This window comes from Pipistrellus hanaki, assembly GCF_964339955.1.
Source record: "Pipistrellus hanaki genome assembly, chromosome: 2".
In the NCBI taxonomy this organism is placed as follows: domain Eukaryota; kingdom Metazoa; phylum Chordata; class Mammalia; order Chiroptera; family Vespertilionidae; genus Pipistrellus; species Pipistrellus hanaki.
This window is the reverse complement of record NC_140504.1, coordinates 105,538,977-105,566,069: the sequence shown is the minus strand read 5'-3', so window position 1 is coordinate 105,566,069 and position 27,093 is coordinate 105,538,977. Positions and strand designations below refer to the sequence as shown.

At 40.5% G+C, this 27,093-nt stretch overlaps 1 protein-coding gene across 7 annotated transcripts in view; it reads right to left on the bottom strand.

Annotated features, from left to right (window-relative positions):
- Positions 1 to 27,093, bottom strand: part of XRN1 (5'-3' exoribonuclease 1) — a 214,342-nt gene that overhangs the window by 53,554 nt on the left and 133,695 nt on the right. For all 7 annotated transcript variants that reach the window (XM_084872413.1, XM_084872412.1, XM_084872416.1 and 4 more), the window contains exons 23-27: positions 24,255 to 24,353; positions 16,246 to 16,361; positions 15,596 to 15,742; positions 1,199 to 1,288; positions 686 to 821 (exon numbers count right to left, since the gene is read on the bottom strand). In XM_084872413.1, the coding sequence (XP_084728539.1) occupies positions 686 to 821; positions 1,199 to 1,288; positions 15,596 to 15,742; positions 16,246 to 16,361; positions 24,255 to 24,353 (588 nt within the window). The remainder of the gene's footprint in view (positions 1 to 685; positions 822 to 1,198; positions 1,289 to 15,595; positions 15,743 to 16,245; positions 16,362 to 24,254; positions 24,354 to 27,093) is intronic.

Sequence of the window (27,093 nt, the reverse complement as noted above, 5' to 3'; positions counted from 1 at the left end):
CTCATAAGATGGTGGCTATCATGTAATTACAAGATGGCCACCACAATATGGCCGTCACAAGATGGACAGCAGCGGAGGGCAGTTGGGGGTGATGGGACCAGCAAGGAGGGCAGTTGCAGGTGACTGGGCTGGCAGGGGAGGGCAGTTGGGGGCAAGATAAGGCCAGAGGGGAGGGCAGTTGGGGTGACCAGGCCTGCAGGGGAGGGCAGTTGTGGACAACGGTCTGGCAGGGGAGGGCAGTTGGGGACCATCAGGCCGGCAGGGGAACAATTAGGTGTTGATCAGGCCAGTAGGGGAGGGCAGTTGGAGACAATCAGGCAGGCAAGGGGGCAATTAGGCGTCAATAAGGTTGGCAGGGGAGTGGTTAGGGGGCAATTAGACTGTCAGGCAGAAGTGGTTATGGGCAATCATTCAAGTAAGCAGGCGAGCTGTTAGGAGCCAGTGGTCCTGTATTGTGAGAGGGATGTCCCAGACTGGAGAGGGTGCAGGTGGGGCTCAAGGACAACCCTCCCTATCCCTTCTTCCCTGTGCACTAATTTTGTGCACTGGGCCTCTCGTTTTACATAAATTAGAAACCATTGAACATGTTTTAATTGGTTGAAACATAAGTAAATTATTGGTAGAATAATATATAGTTCATTTAACTTCAAATCTCATCAATGTCTTAGTTATTGAAAATTAGTACCTTGTACTTTTCGACTTCTTCCTCAATTTTTTCAACAACAGTTGCATCCAGAATTTGTAAATCACATGAAGAACGAGACAACGTACTGACAGAATGTCCCTTTAGCCAGGTAATAATTTCTTGAACTTTCTCAGCACTACATTAAAAACAGTAATTGTTTTACATTAAAACTTTGTGAGGGCTTATATAGAAGGCCCGATATAAAACATTCTGAAGGTTTTAAAATATAAAAGACATTAAATATGTAATTAAAAATTAACCACTGCATTTGATTTGGAATAATTATAAATCTAATATAAACATGAACATGTTAATTCTCAGTACTATTCTAAAAATCACAAAATTAGTTTAAAAGTACTTTAATATAATATTAAGATCTTTAAGCAAAAGGAAAATAATATAAAACCCTCTCTCCAAAAGTAAATTCCTGATAAACTACTACTGTACCTTTACTAGAACCACTAAGGTGAACTATGAGGAGATAAATGCCACACATGTTGCTATGTTGCTTACCCATTCTCATTTGCTCCAGGCCAAATGTCATCTTCATAAAATACATCCTCTTGGCTATTTCTGGCTATATAACTAAAGAGTTCCGGAGCTCTAGCCAAACAAACAAACAAACAAACAAAATACCACTTTAAAAATATACATATGGCAAACTTCACATGAACTTCTGATCAAATAAATTTTGACCCTAAGGGAATATATAAAATATACTGAGGGCTAATTTTATACACAGAGTATTAATAAGGGATAGAGATGAAAATATTTGAAAGTATAGCCCCGTAAAAACCTTGCATTAGCAGAGGGAGAAACGATTCAATTTCTAAACTATAATAAACTTCACTTACATATTAACTTCAATTATTGACTCTGTTCCACTTAGAACATAATGGACAAAAATAATATCTATAGGCGGATTATCTGATTTTACAACAAAGCTGGAGCATGCCACAGTAAAACAAATTAAGTATATTAAAGGATTCATTTAATATTTCTCAAAACTCCATTGTTTCCTTTATAGTGCAGATTGAAGGTGGGGTGTGTGTTTATGTAGTGAAACTCTTTTCCCTAATTAATTTCTAGAACACTGGAAGTCACTTTTCCTCTTCACATATGTCCTCTAAGAAAAAGGCTGGAGGTCACATCTCTCAGGGAAACTAGCCAGCCTCAAGGAAAAGCTATACATATAGTTAGTGATATTTGCAGGTCCTCTGCAGAAATAGCCACATCCTACCTTGACAAGTCCCACCAAAACAACTAAATTTCTAATCTGCTTTTTAGTGCCTCACTCTTAAATATGATTGGATACTTATGAACCACCACCCAGTAAAAAATAGCTTTAACATGAAAGGAGAGATGAACAACAACAACAAAAAGGAAATTTGGAAAAAACCAGGAAATATAAATAAAAAAAGAAACTCTAGAAATACTATCTTCAGAAAAATGAAAGAAGATATTTCGCTAATTACAAGAACAAAATATTTAAAAAGGAATGCTAGAAAATAAGGACATACTTTTAAAAGAAAAATAAGTTAAATGGGAATTTTCAAGTTATATAAGAGGCAATTGAAGAAGTCTCCCACAGAGTAAAACAAAAGTATAAGAATACAGTATAGAGGGGAGAGGATAAGTTGGTGGTGGTGGCAGTGAGAGAGTGTGAGTGAGTGAAGGAGCGAAAGGGGAGTGTGTGGACATGTGCAGTGTGTGTATGTGAGAGTGAGGGACAGGTAGATCCTGTAGGAATCTCGAGGGCTGGAGGACTGGGCTCTCCTAGTTGGTAAGGCCCTGCTAATGCTGCAAGCCCTCTCAGAGCAGCTGGCTCTGACATAGAAACCATACCACCTTGAAAAAGAAAGCTGCTATGACTAGGAGCCCAGCCTCACCACCACCCAGACTGGCCTCAGATACCATCCAGACCCTGCAGCCATTCCAGCCAAAGACCTGCTACCTTATAGACCCACAGACTCTGGGACTCTAGCTTCCCCAGCTGCAGACTCCTGTGAGTCCTGTTGTGCGCTCCCCTCACACCAAACCTACTGCTTCAGCTGTGGGTCCCATGCCACTCGGTACAGGGACCCTTTGGTGAGCCTTGGAGAGTGCAACCCTCCCGCCAAGTCCGCTGCTTCAGCCACAGACCCCATGCGACTTGGCAACTGGACCCCTTGGTGAGTCTTGGAGTATGTGCCCCTTCTGCTGAGCCCGCAGCTTCAGCTGCAGGCTGCATGCAACTTGATGCTGTACCCCTTGGTGAGACTTGGAATATGTGCCCCAATGTGAAGCATACCACAGGCTCTCTCCCCCCCCGCCCACCTCCAAGCATGGACAGAGCTGTCACCTGGCGCATGCACTACTCCCAGCCCAAGTCAGAGGTGCTGGTGCTATCTGGTGTGCCCAGCCACAGGTCATTGGACCATGCTCCATGTGCATGGCCTTGGGTGCCAGGTCTGCACAGTGAATTGCACGCCGAGGGTTCAAGGCCCCCACAGAGAGTCACATACAGGAGAAACTGTGCATGTGCCCCCACCGACCCCGAGAATATGAAGCGGACCACTGAGAGACCAGAACTGGGGGAAAAGAGGGTACAACTCAGAACAGAGACAATAAAGGTGTAAAACTCAAGGCAGAACCAGCCTCCAGTCTACGGAGTGCCAGATCATTGAACTGCTAGGGACTTCAACACTTCCCAATCAGGGAGCCCAAGGCAGAAAAGAGACAGTAAAATGGGGGGTGGGGGTGGAGGTGGACACAAAGAAACAACCATCGAAGGGGGGAAAAAAGGCAGAATAGCCAGAAAAGGAACTAAATGAAATTGAGGCATGCAATATGCCAGACAAAACATTTAGAATAAGGGTTTTACAGTTCCTATACCAGCTGATTGGGAAAATCAACAATTTATGTAAAAATCAAGAGGAAATCAAGAATAATCTAGTTACAATAAAAAACACAATGGAAGACTCCTACAATAGACCAGAAGCAGAGGATCAAATTAGTGAGATAGAAGATAGGGAAGAAAAACACACCCAATCTGAATAGCAATTGGAGGGGGAAAAAATTAGAAACCTGAAGGAGAGCTTAAGGGAGCTTTAGGACAACATGAAATGAAGTAACATCCATATAATAAGGGTGCCAAAATGACAAGAAGAGGAGCAAAAATTAGAAAACCTATTTAAAAGAATAATGACAGAAAACTTCCCTAATTTGAGGAAGAAAAAGTCACACAAACACAGAGAGTGCCAAACAAGATGAACACAAAAAGACCCACATCGAGACACGTCATAATTACAATGGCAAATGTTAAGGATAAAGAGAGAATCTTAAAGGCTGCAAGAGAGAGACAGAGAGTTACATACAAGGGATCTCCCATTAGATTATCAAATGATTTCTCCACAGAAACACATCAGGCTAGAAGGGAATGGAATGAACTATACAGAGTGATGCAAAGCAAGGGACTGAATCCAGGAATACTCTATTCAGCAAGGTTATCATTCAAAATTGAAGGGGAAATCAGGAGCTTCACAGACAAAAAAGGCTAATAGATTTTAACACTACCAAGCCAGCAATGCAAAAAATGCTGAAGGGACTGTTGTAAAAAAGTAGAAATAGAAAGGGTAGAAGGAACACAGGCATAAAGAATAAAATGGCTACAAGCAAGTACCTATCAATAATAACCTTAACTGTAAACAGACTAAATGCTCCAATCAAAAGACATTGAGTGGCTGAATGGATAACAAACATGACCCATATATATGCCGTGTATAAGAGACCTACCTCAGAGCAAGGGAATCACACAAACTGAAAGTGAAGGGATGGAAAAATATTTGTCAGGCAAATGGAAATGAAAAAGAAAAGAAAAGAAAAAAGGCTGGGGTTGCAATACTTATATACGATAAAATAGACCTCAAAGTGAAGGCTGTAACAAAAGATAAAGGCACTTCGTAATATTAAAAGGATCAATACAACTTCAGTATATCTCAGGTGAATATATATACACTCAATGCAGGAGCATACAAATACATAAAATAACTTTCTGGAAGATATCAAAGGAGAAATCAACAGCAATACAATCATAGTAGGGGACTTTAATACACCACTGACATCACTGGATAAATTCTGTAGACAAAAAATTAGCAAAGAAACAGCAATCCTAAATGACTCACTAGATCAAATGGACTTAATCGAGAAAGGTAAGTACCACATGATCTCACTCATTTGTAGAATATAATTAACAACATAAATTGATGAACAAAAATAGATACAGAGAAAGAAAAGCATTGAACAGACTGTCAAACTTCAGAGGGAAGAAAGGGATTGGGGGGAGGTTAAGAGATCAATCACGAATATAAGCATAAGGGCATATCCTGGGGAATGGGAGTGCCTGAAGAGCAGTCAATGGGGGAAAAAGGAGTAACATATGTAAATATTTTAAATAATAAAGGATTTAAAAAAAAAAGAAAAAAGAATACACTGTAGAAAACAAATGCGAAGAGATACAGGAAATTAAGGCAATTGATCCAGAAGGTCTAGCTATCATCAGGAGTTCCAGAGAGAATAAAAACAGTATTTTCACACTCTATTTTAGCTAAGGATTTCTACGACACAAATTTAACTTTCTATGTGCACTACATTAAGACAGTGAAGTAAACACTATGTTCATCTCCCCCTTGACAATTTCCAAATTGTAACTAATTTGTAGAACTAACACTGAAAACTGACTGAAGACTAGCTAAACAGATATACAGAAGAAACCACATCAAGAATGGTAGGAAGGGCCAAGACGTAGAATTGGCTGGTCCCATGTGTGGCATCTAAACACTGGGAAGGGTATCTTGGATGTGGAGGTTCCCCCTGAGTAGTAGGGTATCCCAGTAGTAGGGTATCCCTGGACTCCCCTAGACTAGAGATCAGTGTCAGGAAGTAAGTCCCTAAAATTTCTAGCTGTAAAAACCAGTGGAGATAGTGTATGAGTGGAACGGAGAGCTGTTGGAGTCCTAGGTATTCCTCTTAAAGGGCCTGCACACAGACTTACTGGCTGATGGACTCACTCTGTCTAAGCTCCAGAGCTGAGGCAGCAGATCAAAAGGTGCCAGGGACATACTAGGAGGAACTGAATTGTCTATTTCCAGGGTGAGAGCTGGCATACACCAATGTACCTTTGCTGAGTCTTCTGCCACCCAGCCCAAAGGTGCAGGCTGAAGTGCTCACAGGAGCCACTGTTTCTTTGCTGAGCCATCCCTACCCAGTTGGCAGGCACAGAGAGGCATCAAATCTGAATGACCGATAACTTGGGTAATACAGTTGGCCCCTGCCCTGATGACTCCCTGAGGCCATGCCCACCCAATTTGCAACAGGTTATAACCTTTTTAGGCTCCAGTTACACAAAATTGGCTGATCTTAGACAGCACTGGAGCACTTCCCAAGAGGCCCCAAAACTAACACCTGTTGGTAGGCTTCAGATCACATCAGTACCACCTAATCAACTCCACAAATGACACAGTCTAAAAGAGAACTAGGTAGGCACCAGAGCACTGTTACAGTAAATTCTGGTACCTATAGTTAGCCCCTACACAGCAGCTCATCAGGTATAGTCACAGCCATTCCTCACAGCCAGACAGCCTGAGGGCCAACCTCACCCACTGACACTGCAACAGCAATCATATCTTAACTACAACAGAAAGGCACAAACAGCTGATACAAGAAACACTAATGGAGCAACCAGCTAAGGTGATGAAGGAGACTACACCACTGGGCCCTACAGCACACTTATTACCATGTTTCCCTGAAAATAAGACCTACTTACAGGTTTCCTTCTGAGTGAAATATAAGGCATCCTCCCGAAAATAAGCCCCCCCCCCCCCCCCCCCCTCCGGCTAACCATGAGAGATTTGGTCCACTGATTCTGAAAGAAATAGAGTCACAAGAAATTCACCAGGAAATTCAGGAATTGGATTGTTATGATGATGTTCCAGAAGATGATGACATGATTGTCATTGAATAAATGAGTCAATTCTTGATACTATAGGATTCAGTTTGTCTGGTTTGTGTTGACAACTACTGTACTACTGTACCGTATACAGGTAATAAATTTCCTTTATTTTCATTTAACAATAAATGTGTACCGTATTCTTCTTCATGGAAAAATAAGACATCCCCTGAAAATAAGACCTAGCGCATCTTTGGGAGCAAAAATTAATAGAAGACACTGTCTTATTTTCGGGGAAACAGGGTAAATAAGGACATTCTACCAAAATTAGGAGATATACAAGATCTACCTAATATGTAGAAATAAGCACAGGGAAGCAGCCAAACTGTGAAGACAAAGAAACATGGCCCAAATGAAAGAACCAGACAAAACTCCAGAAAAAGAACTCACTGAAATTGAGACAAAGAACATACTAGACACAAAGTTAAAAACACTGATTATAAGGGTGCTCACATAACTTATGAAAAAGTTAGATGAACTAAGTAGAACTTTAATAAAAAGTTAAGAAACATCAGAAAGAACCAGTCGGAAATGAAGATTACAACAAATGAAATCAGCATACATTAGTTGGAGTCAACTGCAGATCAGATAAAGTGGAAGATCCAATCTGCAACTCAAAAAACAAGGTAGCAGAAAATACATAATCAGAAGAGCAAATAGAAATAAAATTATTAAAAACAATAAACAGCCCTGGCTGGTGTTGTTCAGTGGTTAGAGTGTTGGCTTGTGCACCAGAGTCATGGGTTGGATTCTGGTCAAGGGCATGTGCTTACATTGCACATTCAATCCCTGGCCCTGGGGCACATGGAAGATAAGCAATTGATATGTCTTTCTCACATAGATGTTTTCCTCCTTCCTCCCCTATACTCTTCCCCCTCCCCCCACTTTCACACTCTCTAAAAATCAATGGTGATAAAGTATCACTGGGCAAGGATTAATAAAAATAAACAAACAATTGAAAAACCCACACAGAGCTAGTTTAAGAGACCACTGGGACAATATAAAGCATAGCAATGTTCACACCATATGAGAACCAAGAGAAGATAAAAACAAGGAAATGAAAATCTATTTGAATAATAATAATGGAAAAGTTCCCTAGTCTGATGAAGGAAATAAAAATATAAGGCCAGGAAGCACAGATAGTCTCAAACAAAACCAAATGAACTCAGAGACCCACACCAAGACACAATATTATGAAAATGCCAAAGGTTAAAGACAAAGAGAGACTTTTTTCTTTATAATTCTCACCTTAGCATTTGTTGCTATTGATTTTAGAGAAGGAGGAGGGGGAGGGGGGGAGGGAGAGAGGGAAAAAAAAGGAAGAGAGAAAAACATTGATGTGAGAGAAAAACATCAATCAGTTACCTCCCATAAGAGCCCTGACTGGTTATCAAACTCGAAACTTAGGTATATACCTGGACTGGGAATTGGACCAGCAAACTTTTGGTATGTGGGATGATGCTCCAAGCAAATGAACTACCTGGTCAGGGCAAAGAGATAATCTTAAAAGCAGCTAGTTATTAGTTATTACAATGCAGCTCCCATAAGACTGCCAACATTTCTCAACAGAAATTATGTAGGCCATAAGAGATGAAAGTAATAAAAAGCAAGAACATATAAGGAAGACTAGTCTACCCAGAAAGGCTATCATTTAGAATTTAAAGACAGATAAAGAGCTATCCAGACAAGGAAAGCTAAAAGAGTTCACCCCCAGTATTACAAAAATGGTAAAGGGAGTTCTTAAATGAAGAACATTAAAAATGATAAAAAATATAAATAAAATGCCAATAACTACATATTTATATTAATAGAAGACTAGATGGCCCTCATGCCCATGTCATCACAAGATGGCCGCCACAAACTGGCCACCCCACATTGTCATAAGATGGCTGCTACCATGTCATTATAAGATGGCCACCACAAGATGGCCGGCAGGGAGGGCAGTTGAGGGCAACTAGGTCTGCAGGGGAGGGCAATTGGGGGCGATCAGGCTGGCATGGGAGCAGTTAATCATCAATCAGGCTGGCAGGGGAGTGGTTAGGGGTTGATCAAGCCGGTAGGCAAAAATGGTTCGGGGCAATCAGGTAGGCAGGTAGGTGGTTAGGCCCAGCAGTCCTGGACATCTTCCAAGGGGTCCTAGATTGGAGAGGGTGCACAGGCTTCTAGTATATAAATAATCAGTCACTTTATTTATTTATTTATTTATTTACTTATTTATTTATTTGTAAATTTTTATTGATTTCAGTGAGGAAGGGAGAGGGAGAGAGAAAGAGATAGAAACATCAATGATGAGAGAGAATCATCGATTGGCTGCCTCTTGCACACCCTACACTAGAGACCGAGCCTGCAACCCTGGCATGTGCCTTGACCGCAATGGAACCTGGGACCCTTTAGTCTGCAGGATGACGCTCTATCCACTGAGAGATACCAGCTAGGACAATAATCAATCACTTTAAATGTATATGGATAAAATGCTCTAATGAAAAGACAAAGGGTGAATAAAAAAGAAAAAAAGCCCCATATACATGCTGTCTATAAGAGACCCAGTTCAGATTAAAAGACACACACAGAATGAAAGTAAAGAGATAGAAAAAGATTTTTCTTGCAAATGAAAATGAAAAAAATTTAGCTGGGGTAGCAATGGATATATTGAATAGACTTTAAAACAAAGGATGTATATAACAGGTAACAAAGAATGACATTTTGTAACGATAAAGGGATCAGTTGAAGAAGAGGATATAACCCCCTGTAACCTTTCTGTAACCAAAATAGTAGCACCTAAATAAATAAAGCAAATATTGAGACAAAGGGAGAGGTCAACAATATTATAATATAGTCATACTTGGGGACTTAACCACCCTAGTGACATTAATGGATAGATCATTCAGACATAAAATCAAAAAGGCAATATGATAAATTAGACCATATGAATTTTATTGATATTTTAAAACATTTCACTCCAAAAGCAGTACAATTTATATTCTTTTCAAGCACACATAGAACATTTTCTATAGTAGATAACATGTTAGGCCACAAAACAAGTCTCAATTAATTTAAAAAGGATGAAACCATTCCAAGCATCTCTGGAATCACAGTGTTTTGATAAGAGAAATCAGTTACAAAAAGGAAACTGAAAAAATGCACAAAACTTAGAAGCTAAATATCATCACACAAAACAATCACTGGGTTAACAAAAAAATTGAGGAAGACATAAAGAACTATAATGATAACGAAAATACAACAAACCAAATAAATCTATAGGCCACAGATAGTAGTTCTAAATGAGAAAATCATAGCAATACCGAACTGTCTCAAGACAAAAAAAATCTCAAAAAATTTAACCTTACACCTAAAAGAACTAACCAGAAGACCATAAACAAAAGCCAAAGTGAATAGAAGGAATAAAATAACAGAGATCAGAGCAGAAATAAACTTGTCCAAAAACATAACACAAAATAGCAGTGAAATCAACAGCTGGTTCTTTGAAAAGATAAACAAGTTGATAATACTTTCATCAGAGTCATGAAAAAGTATGAGGAGCCAAAGAAATAAAATTAGAAATGAAATAGAAGAAATAACAACTGACACCAAAGAAATACAAAGGGTTATAAGAAAATACTATAAACAATTATATGTCCACATATTCAACAACCTGGAAGAATTAGTTAAATTTCCAGACACACAATCTTCTAAGACAGAAGGAAGAACAACCAGATAATCTAAATAGACTGATTATGATCAATGAAATCAAAGCAGTAATTAAAAAACTTCCAATAAAAGTCCCGAATAAGTAAAATAAAACTTTTTTCAGAAAAAATTTAACACCTGTTCTCCTCAAATTATTCAAAATTAAAGAAGGCTCCAAAGCTCAGTTTCCAAGGCTAGCATTTCCCTGATTTCAGAATCATATAAAGACATTGGAAAAATAGAAAATTATAGACCATTATCCCTGATGAATATAGATACAAAAAGTTTCAACAAAATATTTGCAAGCCAAATTCAGCCAAACATTAAAAAGATCATACTCCATGATCAAGTGGGATTTATTTCTCAGATTCAAGGATGGTTCAATATCCACATGTCAATTAATGTTATACACTACATCATTGATTCCCAAACTTTTGACATATGTGTACCCCTTCTTCGTAACGCTGAGTACCCCTCGTACTCATGAGAATATAGAATTAGGCACAGCTAAGCACGGTGCAGTGCATACCCCCACCAAACTCCAGTGCAACACGTACGCCCACCAAACTTCCCGTACTCCTAGGGGTACGCGTACCACACTTTGGGAAACACTGCACTACATAAATAAAATGAAGAATAAAAACCACATGATCATATAAATAGATGCAGAAAAAGATGTGACAAAATCCATTATTCATTTATGACAAAAATGTTTAGCAAAGTGGGAACAGAGAAAAGATACCGCAACATAATTAAGGCCATACATGACAAACCCACAGGTAACAATATACTCAACGAGGAAGACATAAAGCAGCTTTTCTTATGATTAGGAACAAAAAAATGTTGTCCACATTCACCCCTTCTATTTAACAGTAGAGGCCCAGTGCATGAAAATTCATGCATTTGAGGGGGGGGGGGGGGTCCCTCAGCCCAGTTTGCCCCCTTTCACAGAAGTGGAGCCCTTAGGGGCAGAGGTGACCTGGTGATCAGGGGAAGGCGATGCCCCATCACACATCTGCTGATGCTACTGCTGGCACACAAACCTCACCCAGCCCTGGTTACCTGAGCTCAGGCAGCCCTGGGCAGCTAGGCAGCTGCTATCTGAGGCTTGTCTGTGCCTAAGGCCAGCCCTGGGCAGCTGGGGGTACTGAGGGGACTGGGGGACACCGAAGGCAGGTGCACAGAGTGCCTGCTGCCTCAGGAAGGTTAAGGGGAGTGGATGCCACTATTCTGTGGCAGAGGATACCACCATTTTGAGGGCATGGCAGTCAATTACCATATTCCCTCCTTATTGGCTGTGGGCGCTGCCATCTTTGAGGGTGGGGCAGTCAAATTAGCATATTCCCTCCTTATTGGCTGTGGGAGCCACCATTTTCGAGGGCGTGACAGTCAATTAGCATATTCCCTCCTTATTGGCTGTATTTGCGATGGTGTGAGGATCACTTAGCATATTCCCTCTTTATTAGGATAGTATTGGAAGTCCTAGCCATAGCAATCAGACAAGGAAAAGAAATAAAAGGTACCCAAATTGGAAAATGAAAAGTAAAGTTGTCATAATTTGCAGATGATATGATATTCTATGTACAGAATCCTAAAGATTGCAACAAAAAAGTATTAGAACTGATAAATGAATTCAGCAGAGTAGTACGATACAAAATCAATATTCAGAAGTTGGTTGCATTTTTATAGTCCATTAATGAACTATCAGAAAGCCAAAGGAAGAAAACAATCCTATTTACAATTGAGTCAAAAAATAAAATACCTAGGAATAAATTTAATCAAGAAAATAAAATACCTGAACTTGAAAACTATATGACATTGAAGAAAGTAAAGAAGATACAAATAAATGGAAGCCTGTACTGTGCTCATGAATAGGAAGAGTTAACATCATTAAAATATCCATACAACCCAAAGCAATCTATAGATTCAATGCAATTCCTATCAAAATACCAATAGCATTTATCACAGAACTATAGCCTAAATAATTCTAAAATTTATATGGAACCACAAAGGCCCCTGAATAGCCAAAGCAATCTTGAGAAAGAAAAACAAAATTGGGGTATCATGCTACTTGATATCAAACTATATTAAAAGGCTATGGTCATCAAGAAAGCATCATCTATAATAACCTATAATAATAAAAGCATAATATGCTAATTATACCAGACATCATTCCAGATGTCCTTCCTTCTGGACAAAGCTGTAGCAGGTGAGGGCCAAGACAGAGGAGGGAGAGGCCCCAGCTGTGGCAGTCGTGGGCGGGGGCCACAGCTGAGGCAGAGGCAGCCCCCACGGTGGCGGAGGCCAAGGCCCTTTCACGAATTTCATGCATTGGGCTTCTAGTATTGGCATAAAAACAGACACATAGATCAGTAGAGTATCCAGAAATAAATCCAGGCATATATGGTCAATTAATGTATGACAAATTAGACAAGAATACACAATAGGATAAAGACAGTCTCTTCAACAAATGATGTTGACAACATTGGGCAGACACATGTAAAAAATAAAACACCACCACTTTTTTACACCACATACAAAAATAAACTCAAAATAGATTAAAGACTTAAATGTAAAACTTGAAACCATAAGACTCCTAGAAAAAAACATAGGCAGTAGACTCTTTGACATCACTCTCAGTAATGTCTTTTTCAGTATATCTTCTCAAGGAAGGAAAACAAAAGAAAAATTAAACTAATGATACCACATCAAGCTAAAAAGTTTTTGCACAGAGGAAAATAATAAAATAAAATGAATAAGACAACCTATTGAATGGAAGAAGATATCTGCCAATGATATCGGGTCTAGTAATAATTAATGTCGTTTTTAAACATTCATTTAAAATCTTGCTTGGCGTTGACTTGTATTGACATAACCTTCAAACACGTGGTATCTACAGAACGTGTGAAGTGCAATTAACAAGTTTTGCTTGAAAAAGTTTGTGTTTGGTTTGGTTTTTGTTGCAAAACTAGGGCTAAGAAGATGGCGGATGAAGAGCATATTCGGCACTGCATGCTTTACGAGTTCCAATTAGGAAGAAAAGCAAGTGAGGCTGCAAAAAACATCTGTAGTGCTCTTGGTCAAGATGCAGTTAGGGCCAGAAAATGCCAGCGTTGGTTTGAGAAATTTCGCGGGGGAAATTTTTCGTTAGATGACAAGAGTGGTCGAGGCCATGTGTCCAATTTTGATCAAGAAGTTCTTCAAGCTCTTTTGGTGCAAAATCCTCAAATTACCCAACAAGAGCTTGCGACAACTTTAAATTGTTCACAGAAAACAATTTCCAATCAATTGCGTGCACTTGGCAAAGTCCAAAAGTTTGGGAAATGGGTTCCTCATGAGTTGACAGACAACAACCGTAATCAAAGAGTCACAATTTGCAGTTCGTTCCTCTCTCGTCAAAACCGTTTGCCGTTTTTAGAGCAAATTGTTACCAGAGATGAAGAATGGGTACTGTATGTTAATTTGAAAAGGCGGCCTCAATGGTTGGACAAAAATGAGGCTCCGCAGCCCACGCCAAAACCTGACTTGCATGCGAAAAAAGTGATGTTGTGTGTTTGGTGGAATTTTAAAGGAATTCTTCATTATGAACTTTTACCATCTAACCAAACCATTACAAGTGCAGTGTATAGTGCCCAATTGGAAAGGTTAGCCCAAGCTTTAAGAGAAAAAGAACCCGCGCTGATTAATCGGAAGGGCGTAATTCTTCACCACGATAACGCACGACCGCATACTGCAAGAATCACTGCTGAAAAACTGCGCCAGTTGGAATGGGAAGTTCTCCCTCAACCTGCATATTCTCCTGATATTGCCCCTTCCAATTACCATTTGTTTCGTTCTTTGCAAAACTTTCTTCTTGGAAAAAAATTTAATAATGAAGAATGCCTCAAAAATGCATTGACCGAATTTTTTGCATCAAAATCACAAGAATTTTACAACAGAGGAATTAAAATGCTTCCTGAGCATTGGGCACAAGTAGTAGAAAACAACGGCAACTATATTGTTGATTAAATTTTGTTGTATTGTTTAAATAAATTCGATTTAAAAAAAGTATTAGAAAACGACATTAATTATTACTAGACCTAATACATCCAACAAGGGGTTAATATTCAAATTTTATAAAGAACACAATTTAACAAAAAAAAAAAATCACAAACAATCCAATTAAAAATTTTACAGAGGACCTGAATAGACATTTCTCCAATGAGAACATGAAAAGATGTTCAGTATCACTAATCATCAGAGAAATGCACATTAAAATCACAATGAGACGTCACCACAAACCTGTCAGAATGACTACCATCAAGAAATCAACAAATAACAAGTGTTAATAAGGATGTGGAGAAAAGGGAACCTTAATGCCCTATTAGTGCATTTGTAAATTGGTGCGGCAACTATGGAAAACAGTATAGAGGTTCCTATAAAAATTAAAAAAGGAATTACTATATGACTCAGCAATGCTATTTCTGGTTATTTATTAGAAGAAATCCAAAACACTAATTCAAAAAGACAGATGCACCTCTATATTCATTGCAGCATTATTTACAATAGCCAAGATATCAAAGCAACCAAGTGTCCACAGATAGACAAATGGATAAAGAAGATGTGGTAATATATACTATGAAATATTATTCAGCCATAAAAATGAATTAAACCTTACCATCTGTGACAGTATGGATGGACCTAGAGGGTACTATGCTAAGTAAAATATGTCACAAAGATAAAGTCAAATACCATATGATTTCTCTTATATGTAGAGTCTAAAACACAAAATAAACAAACCAGCGAAACAGAAACAAACTCATAGATACAGAGAACATTTTGTCATCAGATGAGGGAGTGTTGTGGGTATGAGTGAAAAAAGGGAAGGCATTACGAAATACAAATTGGCAATTATAAAAATAGTTTTGAGGATGTAAAGTACAGCATAGGTAATATAGTGTCAGATGAGTACTAGACTTTTGGGGATGATTATTTTGTAAGGTATATAAATCTCTAATCACTATGATGTATATCTAAATTAACATTATATTTCAACTGTAACTAAAATTTTTAAAAAACATTAAAATAGGTAAATAAATCTCTGCCAATGGCAAAAATAAGTTTATATATAGCACATGTCAAATATTCCTATAAAAAGCATAAAACCGTTATCAGCAAGGCAAAATTATATAATAATAATAATAATAATAATATTCCTATGTTTCTGGATGCCTACTGGGATCTTATTCTGCACTTACCTCTCTATGTACTCTGCAAGAAGTTGTTCTGTGGCAGATGAATACATCCACTCATTTCCAATTTTCTTAGTATATCCTGGTACCTCCTCATTTTTTTTGTTGAACTTGAGATTCAAACCCACATTTGCTTTATGGTCTCCATGAGGGCTGAATTTAAACCACACAAACACACACACGCACATTTTAAAATTTTGTTGGAAGAAAAAAAGTTTGTTTTCAATTCTTAGAAAAAGTTAGTTTTAATTGTTCTTCTATATTTTAGTTATCATGGTTATTTCTGAAGTAGCAGTAATTGAAAAAAGTAGAGGAAAGGCTTTAAAATCCAAGTTAAGAAAGCATAACAGTTAACAAAGATTATATAATTAGAGAGGAAGAATGATATAAGAAAATACAGGGAAATATACTATTGAGATACACACACACACCTTGATACCTTTTTTCAAGGTCCAACATACTAACTGCTAAAAATAACAACTATCGTTTCAACCACCTATAACGTGCAATTTAGAGAATATGTCACCATCAGAGAAATTTATGCATAAATTTTAAGGAAAAGTCAGAAAAAAAGTATACTAAAATATTGACCATTTTATCTTTATCATTCAATTTTTTCTGCCACTTTTAAGTAAATTTCTTTAACATAAACTTACTTTCTCCTAGATCCTCTTCCAATAAAAATACTTCCTGTAAACCTTGAAACAAGGTATCCACTCACTCCAAGGCGACTGGCCAACACATATCCTGGGTTGTACTTTATAGAATATTTCTTTAAATATAAAAACAAAAAGGTCAATTATAGAAACAAAGTATTAAATGTAATTTCTTTATGTTTAAAATTTGGAGAAAACTAAGACATGACTAACCATTGGATTGTGGCTATGTAAGAATTTTCAAAAGTAAATGATCATTCTGCTATCCTCTTTTTAAAAAGGATCTGTAAGCAGAATCTTTTTGCACCTTCCCTTCTTTAAAGGATTGAATTTCCAAGAACAGGTGAAAGGGACAGGTGAAATGTCTGAAGAAATAAACTCAACGGTAAGTAATAATGGCAAACAATGCAGGCAAGAATTAAATGCTTAAAATAAATTTTCATATACTAAGTACCTAGGAGAAAATATATTGTACATGAGTCATATAAATGTTTTATACTGATATGCTTTATTTTATATGAATACTAGAGGCCTGGTGCATGAAATTCGTGCACTTGGGGTGGGGGGTGTTCCTCAGCCCAGCCTGTACCCTCTCCAATCTGGGACATACCTCTCACAATTCGGACTGCTGGCTCCCAACTGCTCACCTGCCTGCCTGGCTGCCTGATTACCCCCTAACATCTCCCCTGCCAGCCTGACTGACACCCAACTGCTCTCCTGCAGGCCCAATTGCCCCCAATAGCCCTCTCATATTGGCCTGGTCACCCCCAACTACCCTCCCCTGCCATCCCGGTCAGCCCTACTGACTCCCCTGAAAGCCTGGTAGCCCCTAACTGTACTCCCCTGCAGGCCTGGTTCCTCCCAACTACCTACCCCTGATGGACTGATTGCCCCCAACTGCCCTCCCCTGCCAGCCTGGTAGCCCCTAACTGCCCTCTGCTACCTGCCTGGTTGCACTCAATTGTCCTCCCTGAAGGCCTGGTCCCCGCAAACTGCCCACCCTCCTCTGCATGCCTGGTCGCCTCCAACTGCCCTCCCCTGCAGGCCTGGTTGCCACCAACTGCCCTCTCCTGCTGGCCTGATTACCCACAACTACCCTCCCCTGCTGGCCATCTTGTGATCACCTGGGGATGGCCATCTTGTGGGAGGGTGTGAAGGTCAGTTATTTTATCACCAATAAATACAAAATTTCCAGAGAGTGAAAGGTAAGCAATTAATTCAGCCACCATTATTTTTTAATGATCATGTCTATAATCACTCCTAAGTGGATAAAGATTTTTAGTGTCCTGGAATATAAAGTTACCATTAATAGGCTAGTAAAGAATATGACACAATTTTGCCATTAAGAACCTTATCAGGCCGGGACTAGTTTGGCTCAATGGATAGAGCGTCGGCTTGGGGACTGAAAGGTCCTGGGTTCGATTCCGGTCAAGGGCATGTACCTTGGTTGCGGGCATACCCCCAGTAGGGGGTGTGCAAGAGGCAGCTGATCGATGACTCTCTCTCATCGATGTTTCTAACTCTCTATCTCTCTCCCTTCCTCTCTGTACAAAAAAACCCAATAAAAAAAAAGAAAAAAAAAAAAGAACCTTATCAGATTTAGAAATACAAATTAAGTATGCTTCCCAGAATAGATACCATGTTTCCCCGAAAATAAGACATCCTCCGAAAATAAGACCTAGTGCATGGAAAGATAAGACATCCCCTGAAAATAAGACCTAGCGCAACTTCGGGAGATAAAATTAATATAAGACACTTATTTTTTGGGAAACAGGATAATAAAAATTAAGGTAATAGTTCTCTATCACAGGTAATTATCACTTTTTTAATAAGCATCTGGAAATATGTAGGGGCACATCATTTTACAATGTCCTGGCTGGTGTTGCTCAGTGGATAGAGCATTGGCCCATGCACCAAAAAGATGACGGGTTCAATTCCCTGTTAAGGGCATATACCTGGGTTGTATGTTCAATCTCTAGCCCCAATCAGGGCACATGATGAAGGCAACCAACTGATGTGTCTCTCTCACATTGATGTTTCTTTCCTTTACTCTCTATCTCTCTCCCTCTCGCCTCATTCCTTTCCACTCTCTCTAAAAATCAATGGAAAAATATCCTAGGGTCAGGAAAAAAACAATAACAAAAGGCACATGCTACTACTCCTCAGTGTTTATGGGCTAAGAATGCCAACTCTCCTACCAGATAAAGAACATAACTGTCTTGCTCAAAATACCAATAGTACTCCTTTTGAGAAATATTGGGTTATAGTATAATTAAAATTATTAAAGTCAGCCAAAACCATTTGGCTCAGTGGTAGAGCGTCAGTCTGAAGGGTCCCGGGTTCGATTCCGGTCAAGGGCATGTACATTGCTTGCAGGCACATCCCCAGTAGGGGGTGTGCAGGAGGCAGCTGATCAATGTTTTTCTCTCATCGACGTTTCTAGCTCTCTATCTCTCTCCCTTCCTCTCTGTAAAAAAATCAATAAAATATATTTTAAAAAAATTATTAAAGTCACACAAACAGCCCTGGCTGATTTGTCTCAGTGAACAGAGTGTCAGCCTGCAGACTAAAGGGACCCAGGATCAAGTATGGTCAAGGGCATATACCCCAATAGAGGCTGTGCAGGAGCAGCCAATCAATAATTCACTTTCATCATTGATGTCTCTATCTCTCCCTCCATCTTCCTCTCTGAAATCAATTTTTAAAAAATCACACAAACATCCTAGAAATTATAAAATAAATAGGTGAGAATGTTAGGAAAGAGAAAGAAGGCTTGAGTAAAAGTTAAAGAAGGTATATAAAAAGAAAGTAAGTACGCCTGGAAACACTGTACAGGTCTAGAAAAAGCTAGGCATGGCACTAACTGGTTTGGCTCAGTGGACAGAAAGGTCCCAGGTTTGATTCCAGTCAAGGGCATGTACCTTGGTTGTGGGCACATGCCCAGTAGGAGGTGTGCAGGAGGCACCTTATTGATGGTTCACTCTCCACAATGTTTCTAACTCTATCCTTTTCCCTTACTTTATGTAAAAAATCAATAAAATATATTTTTTTAAAAAGAAAAAGAAAAAAAAAGGCATTAAGGAATGAATGCAAGTTTTTCCATCTCTACTAACTCCCAGAACAGAGCTACAGCTTTTTACCTAACTAAAGGCCTGGTGCATGAAATTCGTGCACAGGGGTGTGTGTGCCTCAGCACAGCCTGCACCCTCTCCAATCTGGGAGAGATTACTCTCACAATCCAGGACTGCTGGCTCCCAACTGCTTACCTTCCTGACTGCCCTTAACCACTTCTGTATGCCAGCCTGATCACCCTAATTACTCCCCTGCCAGCCTGATTGTCCCTAACTGCCCTCCCCTGCAGGCTTGATCCCTTCCCAACTGCCGTCCCTTGCAGACCTGATCCCTTCCAACTGCCTTCCTCTGTTGGCCATTTGTGGTGGCCATCTTATGTCCACATGGGGACAGCCATATTGTATGTTGGAGTGATGGTCAATTTGCATATTACTCTTTTATTAGATAGGATAGAGGCCTGGTGTAGGGGGTGGGGGCCAGCTGGTTTGCCCTAAAGGGTGTCCTGGATTAGGGTGGGGATTCCCTTGGGGTGTAGGGAGGCCTAGGCCAGGGACCTGTGGTGGTTTTCAGGCTGGCCACGCCCCCAGGGGACCCAAGCGGAGGCCCTGGTATCTGGGGTTTATTTATCTTCTGTAATTGAAACTTTGTAGCCTTGAGTGAAGCCAAGCCTCCTGCTCAGTCTGTGGCTGCAGTCACTTTTGTTAGTATTTCTTTATCTCCTATAATTGAAACTTTGTAGCCTTGAGTGTAGGCCTGAGCCAGCCAGGGTGGCAGGGAAGCTTGACTTACTCCATTGTTGGAGAAACCCAAGCCTCCTGCTTGCCACAACCACCTTGGTTGGGTTAATTTGCATACTCTCTCCTGTTTGGCGGGTGGGCGTATCTTGTGCATGCAATAGAGGTATAGTCAATTTGCATATTGTTCTTTTATTAAACAGGACGGGCCACTGTTCCAGTTTTCTATGTGTGTTTCTGGATTCTTCCTCCAAGAGGTCTAATGGTAAGATTTTAGTAAATTTTTTGCCTCCCATAAAGTTTCCTCATGGGTATGCTGATGCCTAATGCCTTAAATTAATTCCATAGGATATAATATTTTAGATTTTATCTTTAGAGGAAATAAAAGTGGCAATAGCTGGCTGCTTGTGAATTAATTTTAGTCAAATTAGTTATCTAATCAATAAAAAAAAAATGACAGATCAGGATCCTCTCACTATTTTAACAGGGAAAGAGAAAGAGGACAGTGAACATATTTGGGAAAAAAGGTCCTAAAAAAAAGGTGCTGTGACCCTAAGAACTATTCATCTTTAGCTGTATAGAGACATTTAACTTGTGCAAGAACACCATATGCCACTTGTAAATAAAAAAATACAGGCTTTGATTAATTATGAAACATTTAGAAAATTCATGTCTATTCCTAGAGGGTATGCTAACCAATGTGCTATTTATAAGTTTGAATACTAGTGCAATAACTCATAATAACCATTATAGATTAATAATGGGATTTCAGTGATTCTCTCCCCCTACCGCAAAGGTCTACTCAGGGGTCTTCAAACTACGGCCCGCGGGCCACATGCGGCCCGCAGAGGAGTCTGATCCGGCCCGCCAGGTTTTTTGGGCAGTGAGCGCAGCCGAGGTGTTACAGTAGGAATTAGTAGTTCATATAGTCCGGCCCTCCAGCTCTCTGAGGGACCGTGATCTGGCCCCCACTTTAAAAAGTTTGAGGACCCCTGGTCTACATGAAGTTCTAAGCAGACTCCACACTTAGGAAAAAACCCAAGATGGCGGCATAGGGTAGACACCTAAATGAAGCCTACCACAACAATTTTAAATTTACAACTGGAAAACAGAGGAAATATCGCTCTGAAACACCAGACGACAGGCTGAGCGGAATCTCTACCATCTCTAAGTGATGATGAGCCTTAGGAACTGTGGAGGTCCGTAGATCTGTGCACGTGGAAGAGGCGGTTGCCGAGTTGGCTGCTGGCTTACTCACGGCGCACGGAGAGGGCAGGCAGAGTTCGCTGCAGGCTTACTCCCGGCGCACAGAGAGGACGGGCAGCTAATGCGAGGCTGGCTTTCTTGTTCGGGAGGAAAATAGAATGGCCCTATTGCTCTGATAGACAGCCCCAATCAGGGAGAAGCTGGACTATCAGGCAGTGGGCAAAGTTCTTTAGGAGGTGCGTGTATCCAACAGCCAAAACTGCAGGCCTCAGGAACCAGACCCTCTTAGGGAGGGGCTGACAGGAAAGCAAAGCTTGTCTGCACCACCCCGAGACTCTGCCTCATCCAAGCAGAACACAGAAGCCCTCCCAGTGGCTGGCTTTCTCGTTTGGGAGAAAAAAAATAACTCCCAACTGCACTGAGAGACAACTCTGAGCCGGAAAAAAACTGGCTGTCAGGGAGCAGACAAAACTTGAGGACAGCATTTCCCCAAGAGGTGCGTGAGTCTGCAGCCAATCTTGTGGGACTCACAGCAAATAGGACTTTCCTAAGGGGGGCTGACGGGGAACCAAAGCTTGACTGTGCCACCCCAAGACTCCACACCATCCAAGCTGAGCACAGAAGCCCTCCTGGCTGAGACACTGCTGATCCTCACAGCCAATTGGCTTGGAGATCAATGCTTCTCAGTGATACCAACAATAAGCAAGGCTTAACAACAAGACTGCACACACAGCCCACAGGGCTTGCACCAAGATTGTCCACCTCAGGTAACTGGGAAGGTTGTGCTACTGGACTCTGCTAGGACACCTAGCACACAAAACTATTCCTTCAAATCAGTGAAGCAGCTAAAATGCAGAGAAGAGGCAGGACACGAAGGAAATAGACGAAAGTAAAAGAATGGACATTGAGTTCAAAACCACAGTTATAAGGTTTTTTCAATAATTTCCTAGAAAAGGCTGATAAAATAAACGAGACCTTTGAGGATAGAAAAGGGATCAACTAGAAATAAAGAATACATTGTCTGAAATAAAAAATATTATATAGAGTCCTAAAAACAAATTGGAAGATTGCAAGAATCAAGTCAAAGATTTGGAACACAAAGAGCCAGAGGACACTCCTCTGCAGGAGCAAGAAGGCAAGAGAATCCAGAAAGTTGAAGATAGGGTAAGAAACCTCTGGGACAACTTCAAGCATACCAACATCAGAATTATGGTGGTCCCAGAAGAAGAGAGAGAATATTAAAAGCAGCAAGAGAAAAGCAGGTATAAAGAAGCACCCATACGATTGTCAGCTGATTTCTCAACAGAAACCATGCAGGCCAGATGGGAATGGCAAGACGGGAATGGCAAGAAATCTTCAAGGGGATGAATAACAAGAATCTACAGCCAAAATTACTCTACCCAGCAAAGCTATCACTCAGAATCGAAGGCCAGATAAAGAGCTTCACTAATAAAAAAAAGCTAAAGGAGTTCATCACCGCCAAACCAGAATTATATGAATTGCTGAAGGGGGTTCTTTAGGAAGAAGAAGAAGATAAAGATAAAAATTATGAACAACAAATAGGTAACTATCAACAAGTAAATCTAAAAACCAAGGGAATTAAAAAATGTGATGAACAATATTAACTGGTGAATATAATAGAATCAGAGGTATAGAAAGGGAATGGACTGATGATTCTCAGGGAAAAGGGTAGTGGGGAGTGCGGGAAGAGACTGAACATAAACTGTGCACCTATGGATGAGAACAATGGGGGGTGGGGAAAGAGCAGAGGGTGAGGTGGGAACCTGGTGGAGGGGAGCAATGGAGGGGGAAAAAAGGGAACATTTGTAATAATCTGAACAATAAAGATGTATTAAAATAAAAAGACTCCACACTTAGATCTTATAAAAGAGTAATATGCAAATTGACCTTACCTCCGCTATAACCACCAGCCAAGCCAACAACCAATCAAAGCTAGTATGCAAATTAACCCCAACCAAGATGGCTGTAGCCACATAGAGCAGGAGGGAGGTTTTGGCTTCCCCGGCAATGGAGGAAGCCAAGCTTTCTGCCTGCCATAGCTGGCCTAAGCCTCCACTCAAGGTTACAAAGTTTCAATTATAGAAGGTAAACAAATTCAAACAGAAATGGCGGCAGCCACCGAGCAAGCAGAAGGCTTGGCTCTGCTCCAGGCTACAAAGTTTCAATTGTAAAAGGAAAATAAATTCCAGATACCAGGGCCTCTGCTTGGGTCACCGAGGGGCATGGCTGGCCTGCAAACCACCACAGGCCCCTTGCTCAGGCCACCCCATGCCACAAGGGAACCCCCAGTCTAATCTGGGACACCCTTCAGGGCAAATCATCTGGCTCCCACCCATGCACCAGGCCTCTATCCTATCTAATAAATAAAAGAGTAATATGCAGATTGAACATCACTCCAACATACAAGATTAAGATAGCTGCCCCCATGTGGACACAAGATAGCCACCACAAGATGGCCAGCAGGGGAGGGCAGTTGTGGGTGATCAACCCTGCAGGGGAGGGCAGTTAGGGGTGACCAGGCCGGTAGAGGAGGGAAGTTGGGGACAAACAGGCTGGGAGGGGAGCAGTTAGACATCAATCAGGCTGGCACGGGAGTGGTTAGAGGTGATCAGGCTGGCAGGCAGAAGTGATTAGGGGCAATCAGGAAGAAAAGAAGGCAGACAGGTGAGCTGTTGGGAGCCAGCAGTGGTGGACTGTGAGGAGGATGTCTGATTGCAGTTGGACATCCCTTGAGGAGTCCCAAATTGGAGAGGGTGCAGGTTGGGCTGAGAGACACCATCATCCCCTCCGCCCAATGTATACATTTCATGCACGGGGCCTGTAGTTTTTAAATAATACTAGATATAACCATAAGGAAATTTAATTAGTATTAAATAAAATATTTGCAATAAACTCCAAAAAGTTGGCAAAAATACCCTCTAATATTTTTTAAAATTCATTAATTCTAAATTAAATAATATGAACTATAGTACTCACATGCTGGTTCTGTATTAAAACATCAAGATTGGGTTCACATGGAATGCTGAAAACCACCCGAATCCTACCTTCTGTAATCACATCCCCTGAATCCTGAACCTTGGAGAGAAAAAAAAATCACAGGTTTTAGTCTCTTACACTACATTTTACTCACTTGATTTTTCTATTTACTTGAACAGTGTTTATTATTTCTAAAATACATCAAGACCGAGGGAATGTACTGTAAATTTAAGTCATCGTACCTTGCTTTTAATAAGTGTTAAAGAGTTGTTTTTTTAAAATTAACTTTTAATTTGCAAATAATTTCAAACTACCAAGAAGTTGTAAAACTAAAAACAGGTCAAAGAACACTTGTAATACATTTATCCAGATCAACCTGTTAACATTTTACTCCATGTTTTAACATTTGTCAGTTGACCTAAAAATGTCCTTTGTAGAAAATGCTTCCCGCCCCCCCCCCCCCCCCTTTAAATACCAGGTCCAGGCTATGATCAGATACTGCATTTAGTTGTCCTAACTATTTAGCTTCCTTTAATCTAGAATATATCCAGACCTTTTCTTTGCCCTTTATAACATTGATATTTTGAAGAATACACTGCACTAAAAAAAAAAGGGGGGGGGATTTACTCATTTTGGACTTATCTGATGTTTCCTTGTGATTAGGTTAAGGTTATATATTCTGTACATGAATCAATTCTATAGTTATTTTAGATGTATTAGTGCACAGGTGATGTATGCTTCTTAGAGTATCACATTGGAAGTACATGATGCTCACCTGTCATAACATTAACTTTGTTCATACCATCAAGATGTTGCTTAATTTCTTCACTGTGCAAATAGTTATTTATTGCCCTTGAAACTAATAAACAGTTTGTAGAAAAACACGTTCAAGATCATGAAAATATACTACCTTATAAAAAATTTCCCATAACTTTAGCCTCCAATGATGGTTGTTGCCTAATTTAATCTTTATCCCAATGGTCATAAAATGATGATTTCTACCTCCAGCACTCTCCCAAAATTTACCCTTGACATAATACTCTAAGTAAGAACTGTGCCCTTCCCTTCACTATTTACTTATTTATTACCACTATCCTATATAATAAAATAATAAGCAAATTAACATCACTCTGCTACACCCACAAGCTACACCCATCAGTCAATCAGAGCAAGTATGCAAATTAACCTAGCCAAGATGGCTGCAGCCACAGGGAGCAGGAGGGAGGCTTGGGTTTCCCAGGCGATAGAGGAAACAAAGCTTTCCACACATCCTGGCAGGCCCAGGCCTCCACTTAAGGCTACATAGTTTCAATTATAGAAGGTAAATAAATTCCCTGCCACCACAGGGCCAGCAGAAGACTTGGCTCCGCTCTAGGCTACGAAGTTTCAATTGTAGAAGATACCAGGGTCTCCACTTGGGTTGCCAGGGGGCATGGCCAGCCTGCAAATCACCACAGGCTCCTCGCTCAGGCCACCCCACGCCCCAAGGGAACCCCCAGTCTGATCAGGGACACCTTTCAAGGCAAATCAGCTGGCCCCCACCCCCTGCACCAGGCCTCTATCCTGTCTAATAAAAGAGTAATATGCAGATTGAACATCATTCCAACACACAAGATTAAGATAACTGCCCCCATGTGCCAAAGATCCTGCCCCTATGTGGACACAAGAGGGCCACCACAAGCAGGGGAGGGCAGTTGGGAGGGACGAGGCCTACAGGGGAGGGCGGTTGGGAGGGACCAGGCCTGCAAGGGAGGGCAGTTGGGGGCGATCAGGCTAGCAGGGGAGGGTAGTTGGGAGGGAACAGGCCTCAAAGGAGGGCAGTTGGGGGCGATCAACCCTGCAGGGGAGGGCAGTTAGGGATAACCAGGCGGAAAGGAGGGAAGTTGGGGACAAACAGGCTGGCAGGGAGCAGTCAGACTTCAATCAGGCTGGCAGGGGAGTGGTTAGGGAGTGATCAGGCTGGCAGACAGAAGCGGTTAGGGACAATCAGGAAGGCAGGCAGGTGAGTAGCTGGGAGCCAGCAGACGTGGACTGTAAAAGGGATGTCCGACTGCCCGTTTAGACCCGATCCCACCGGGTCTAAATGTGATGCTTAGACATCCCTCGAGGGCTCCCAGATTGGAGAGGGTTCAGGCTAGGCTGAGGGACACCCCTGCCTCTCCCGGGCATGAATTTCATGCACTGGCCTCCAGTAAAATAATAAATTTCTATCTCCCCCACAATGATTTATAATTATTGATAACTGTACTTATTTCTAGACTCAAACTGTTCCAGATTTGATTATTAGGAGCCTCTACAACCTGGTTTTTGTAACTATGTGATACCCTCCCATCATTTTTCTGAGCACTTCCTTACTTTCTGATACAAGAGGCTTCATGCTCATCTTATATCCACCTGCCCAAGCCCTGTAACCAGCTATTTCCCTGTGTTTTTTAGTGTGATATGGTATCATAAGTTACTAAGCACATGTGTTCACTGCTACCATAGTGGTGTTTGCTTATCTTTTTGTGCAAATGAACCTAGAGAATATGTTATATATAGGCACATATGTATATTTGCATGTGCCTTTTTCCATGTGAGAACTGGACCTTCCCAAAACATTAACATATTTATAAATTCATCAACCCAATAATAAATCTAAAATAACTATAGAATAGATTCATGTACACCACAATATACTACTAAAGATCAGGATTTGAATTCTTTTTTAGCCCCAAATATGACCCCATCATGCTCAAGACTAAAGATATATAGCCAAATACTATGTTCATTAGTTAGATTAATGAATTCTTTCTTATTTTTCCACTTCAGTATTACCTTCAATTTTACACCTAAGTGA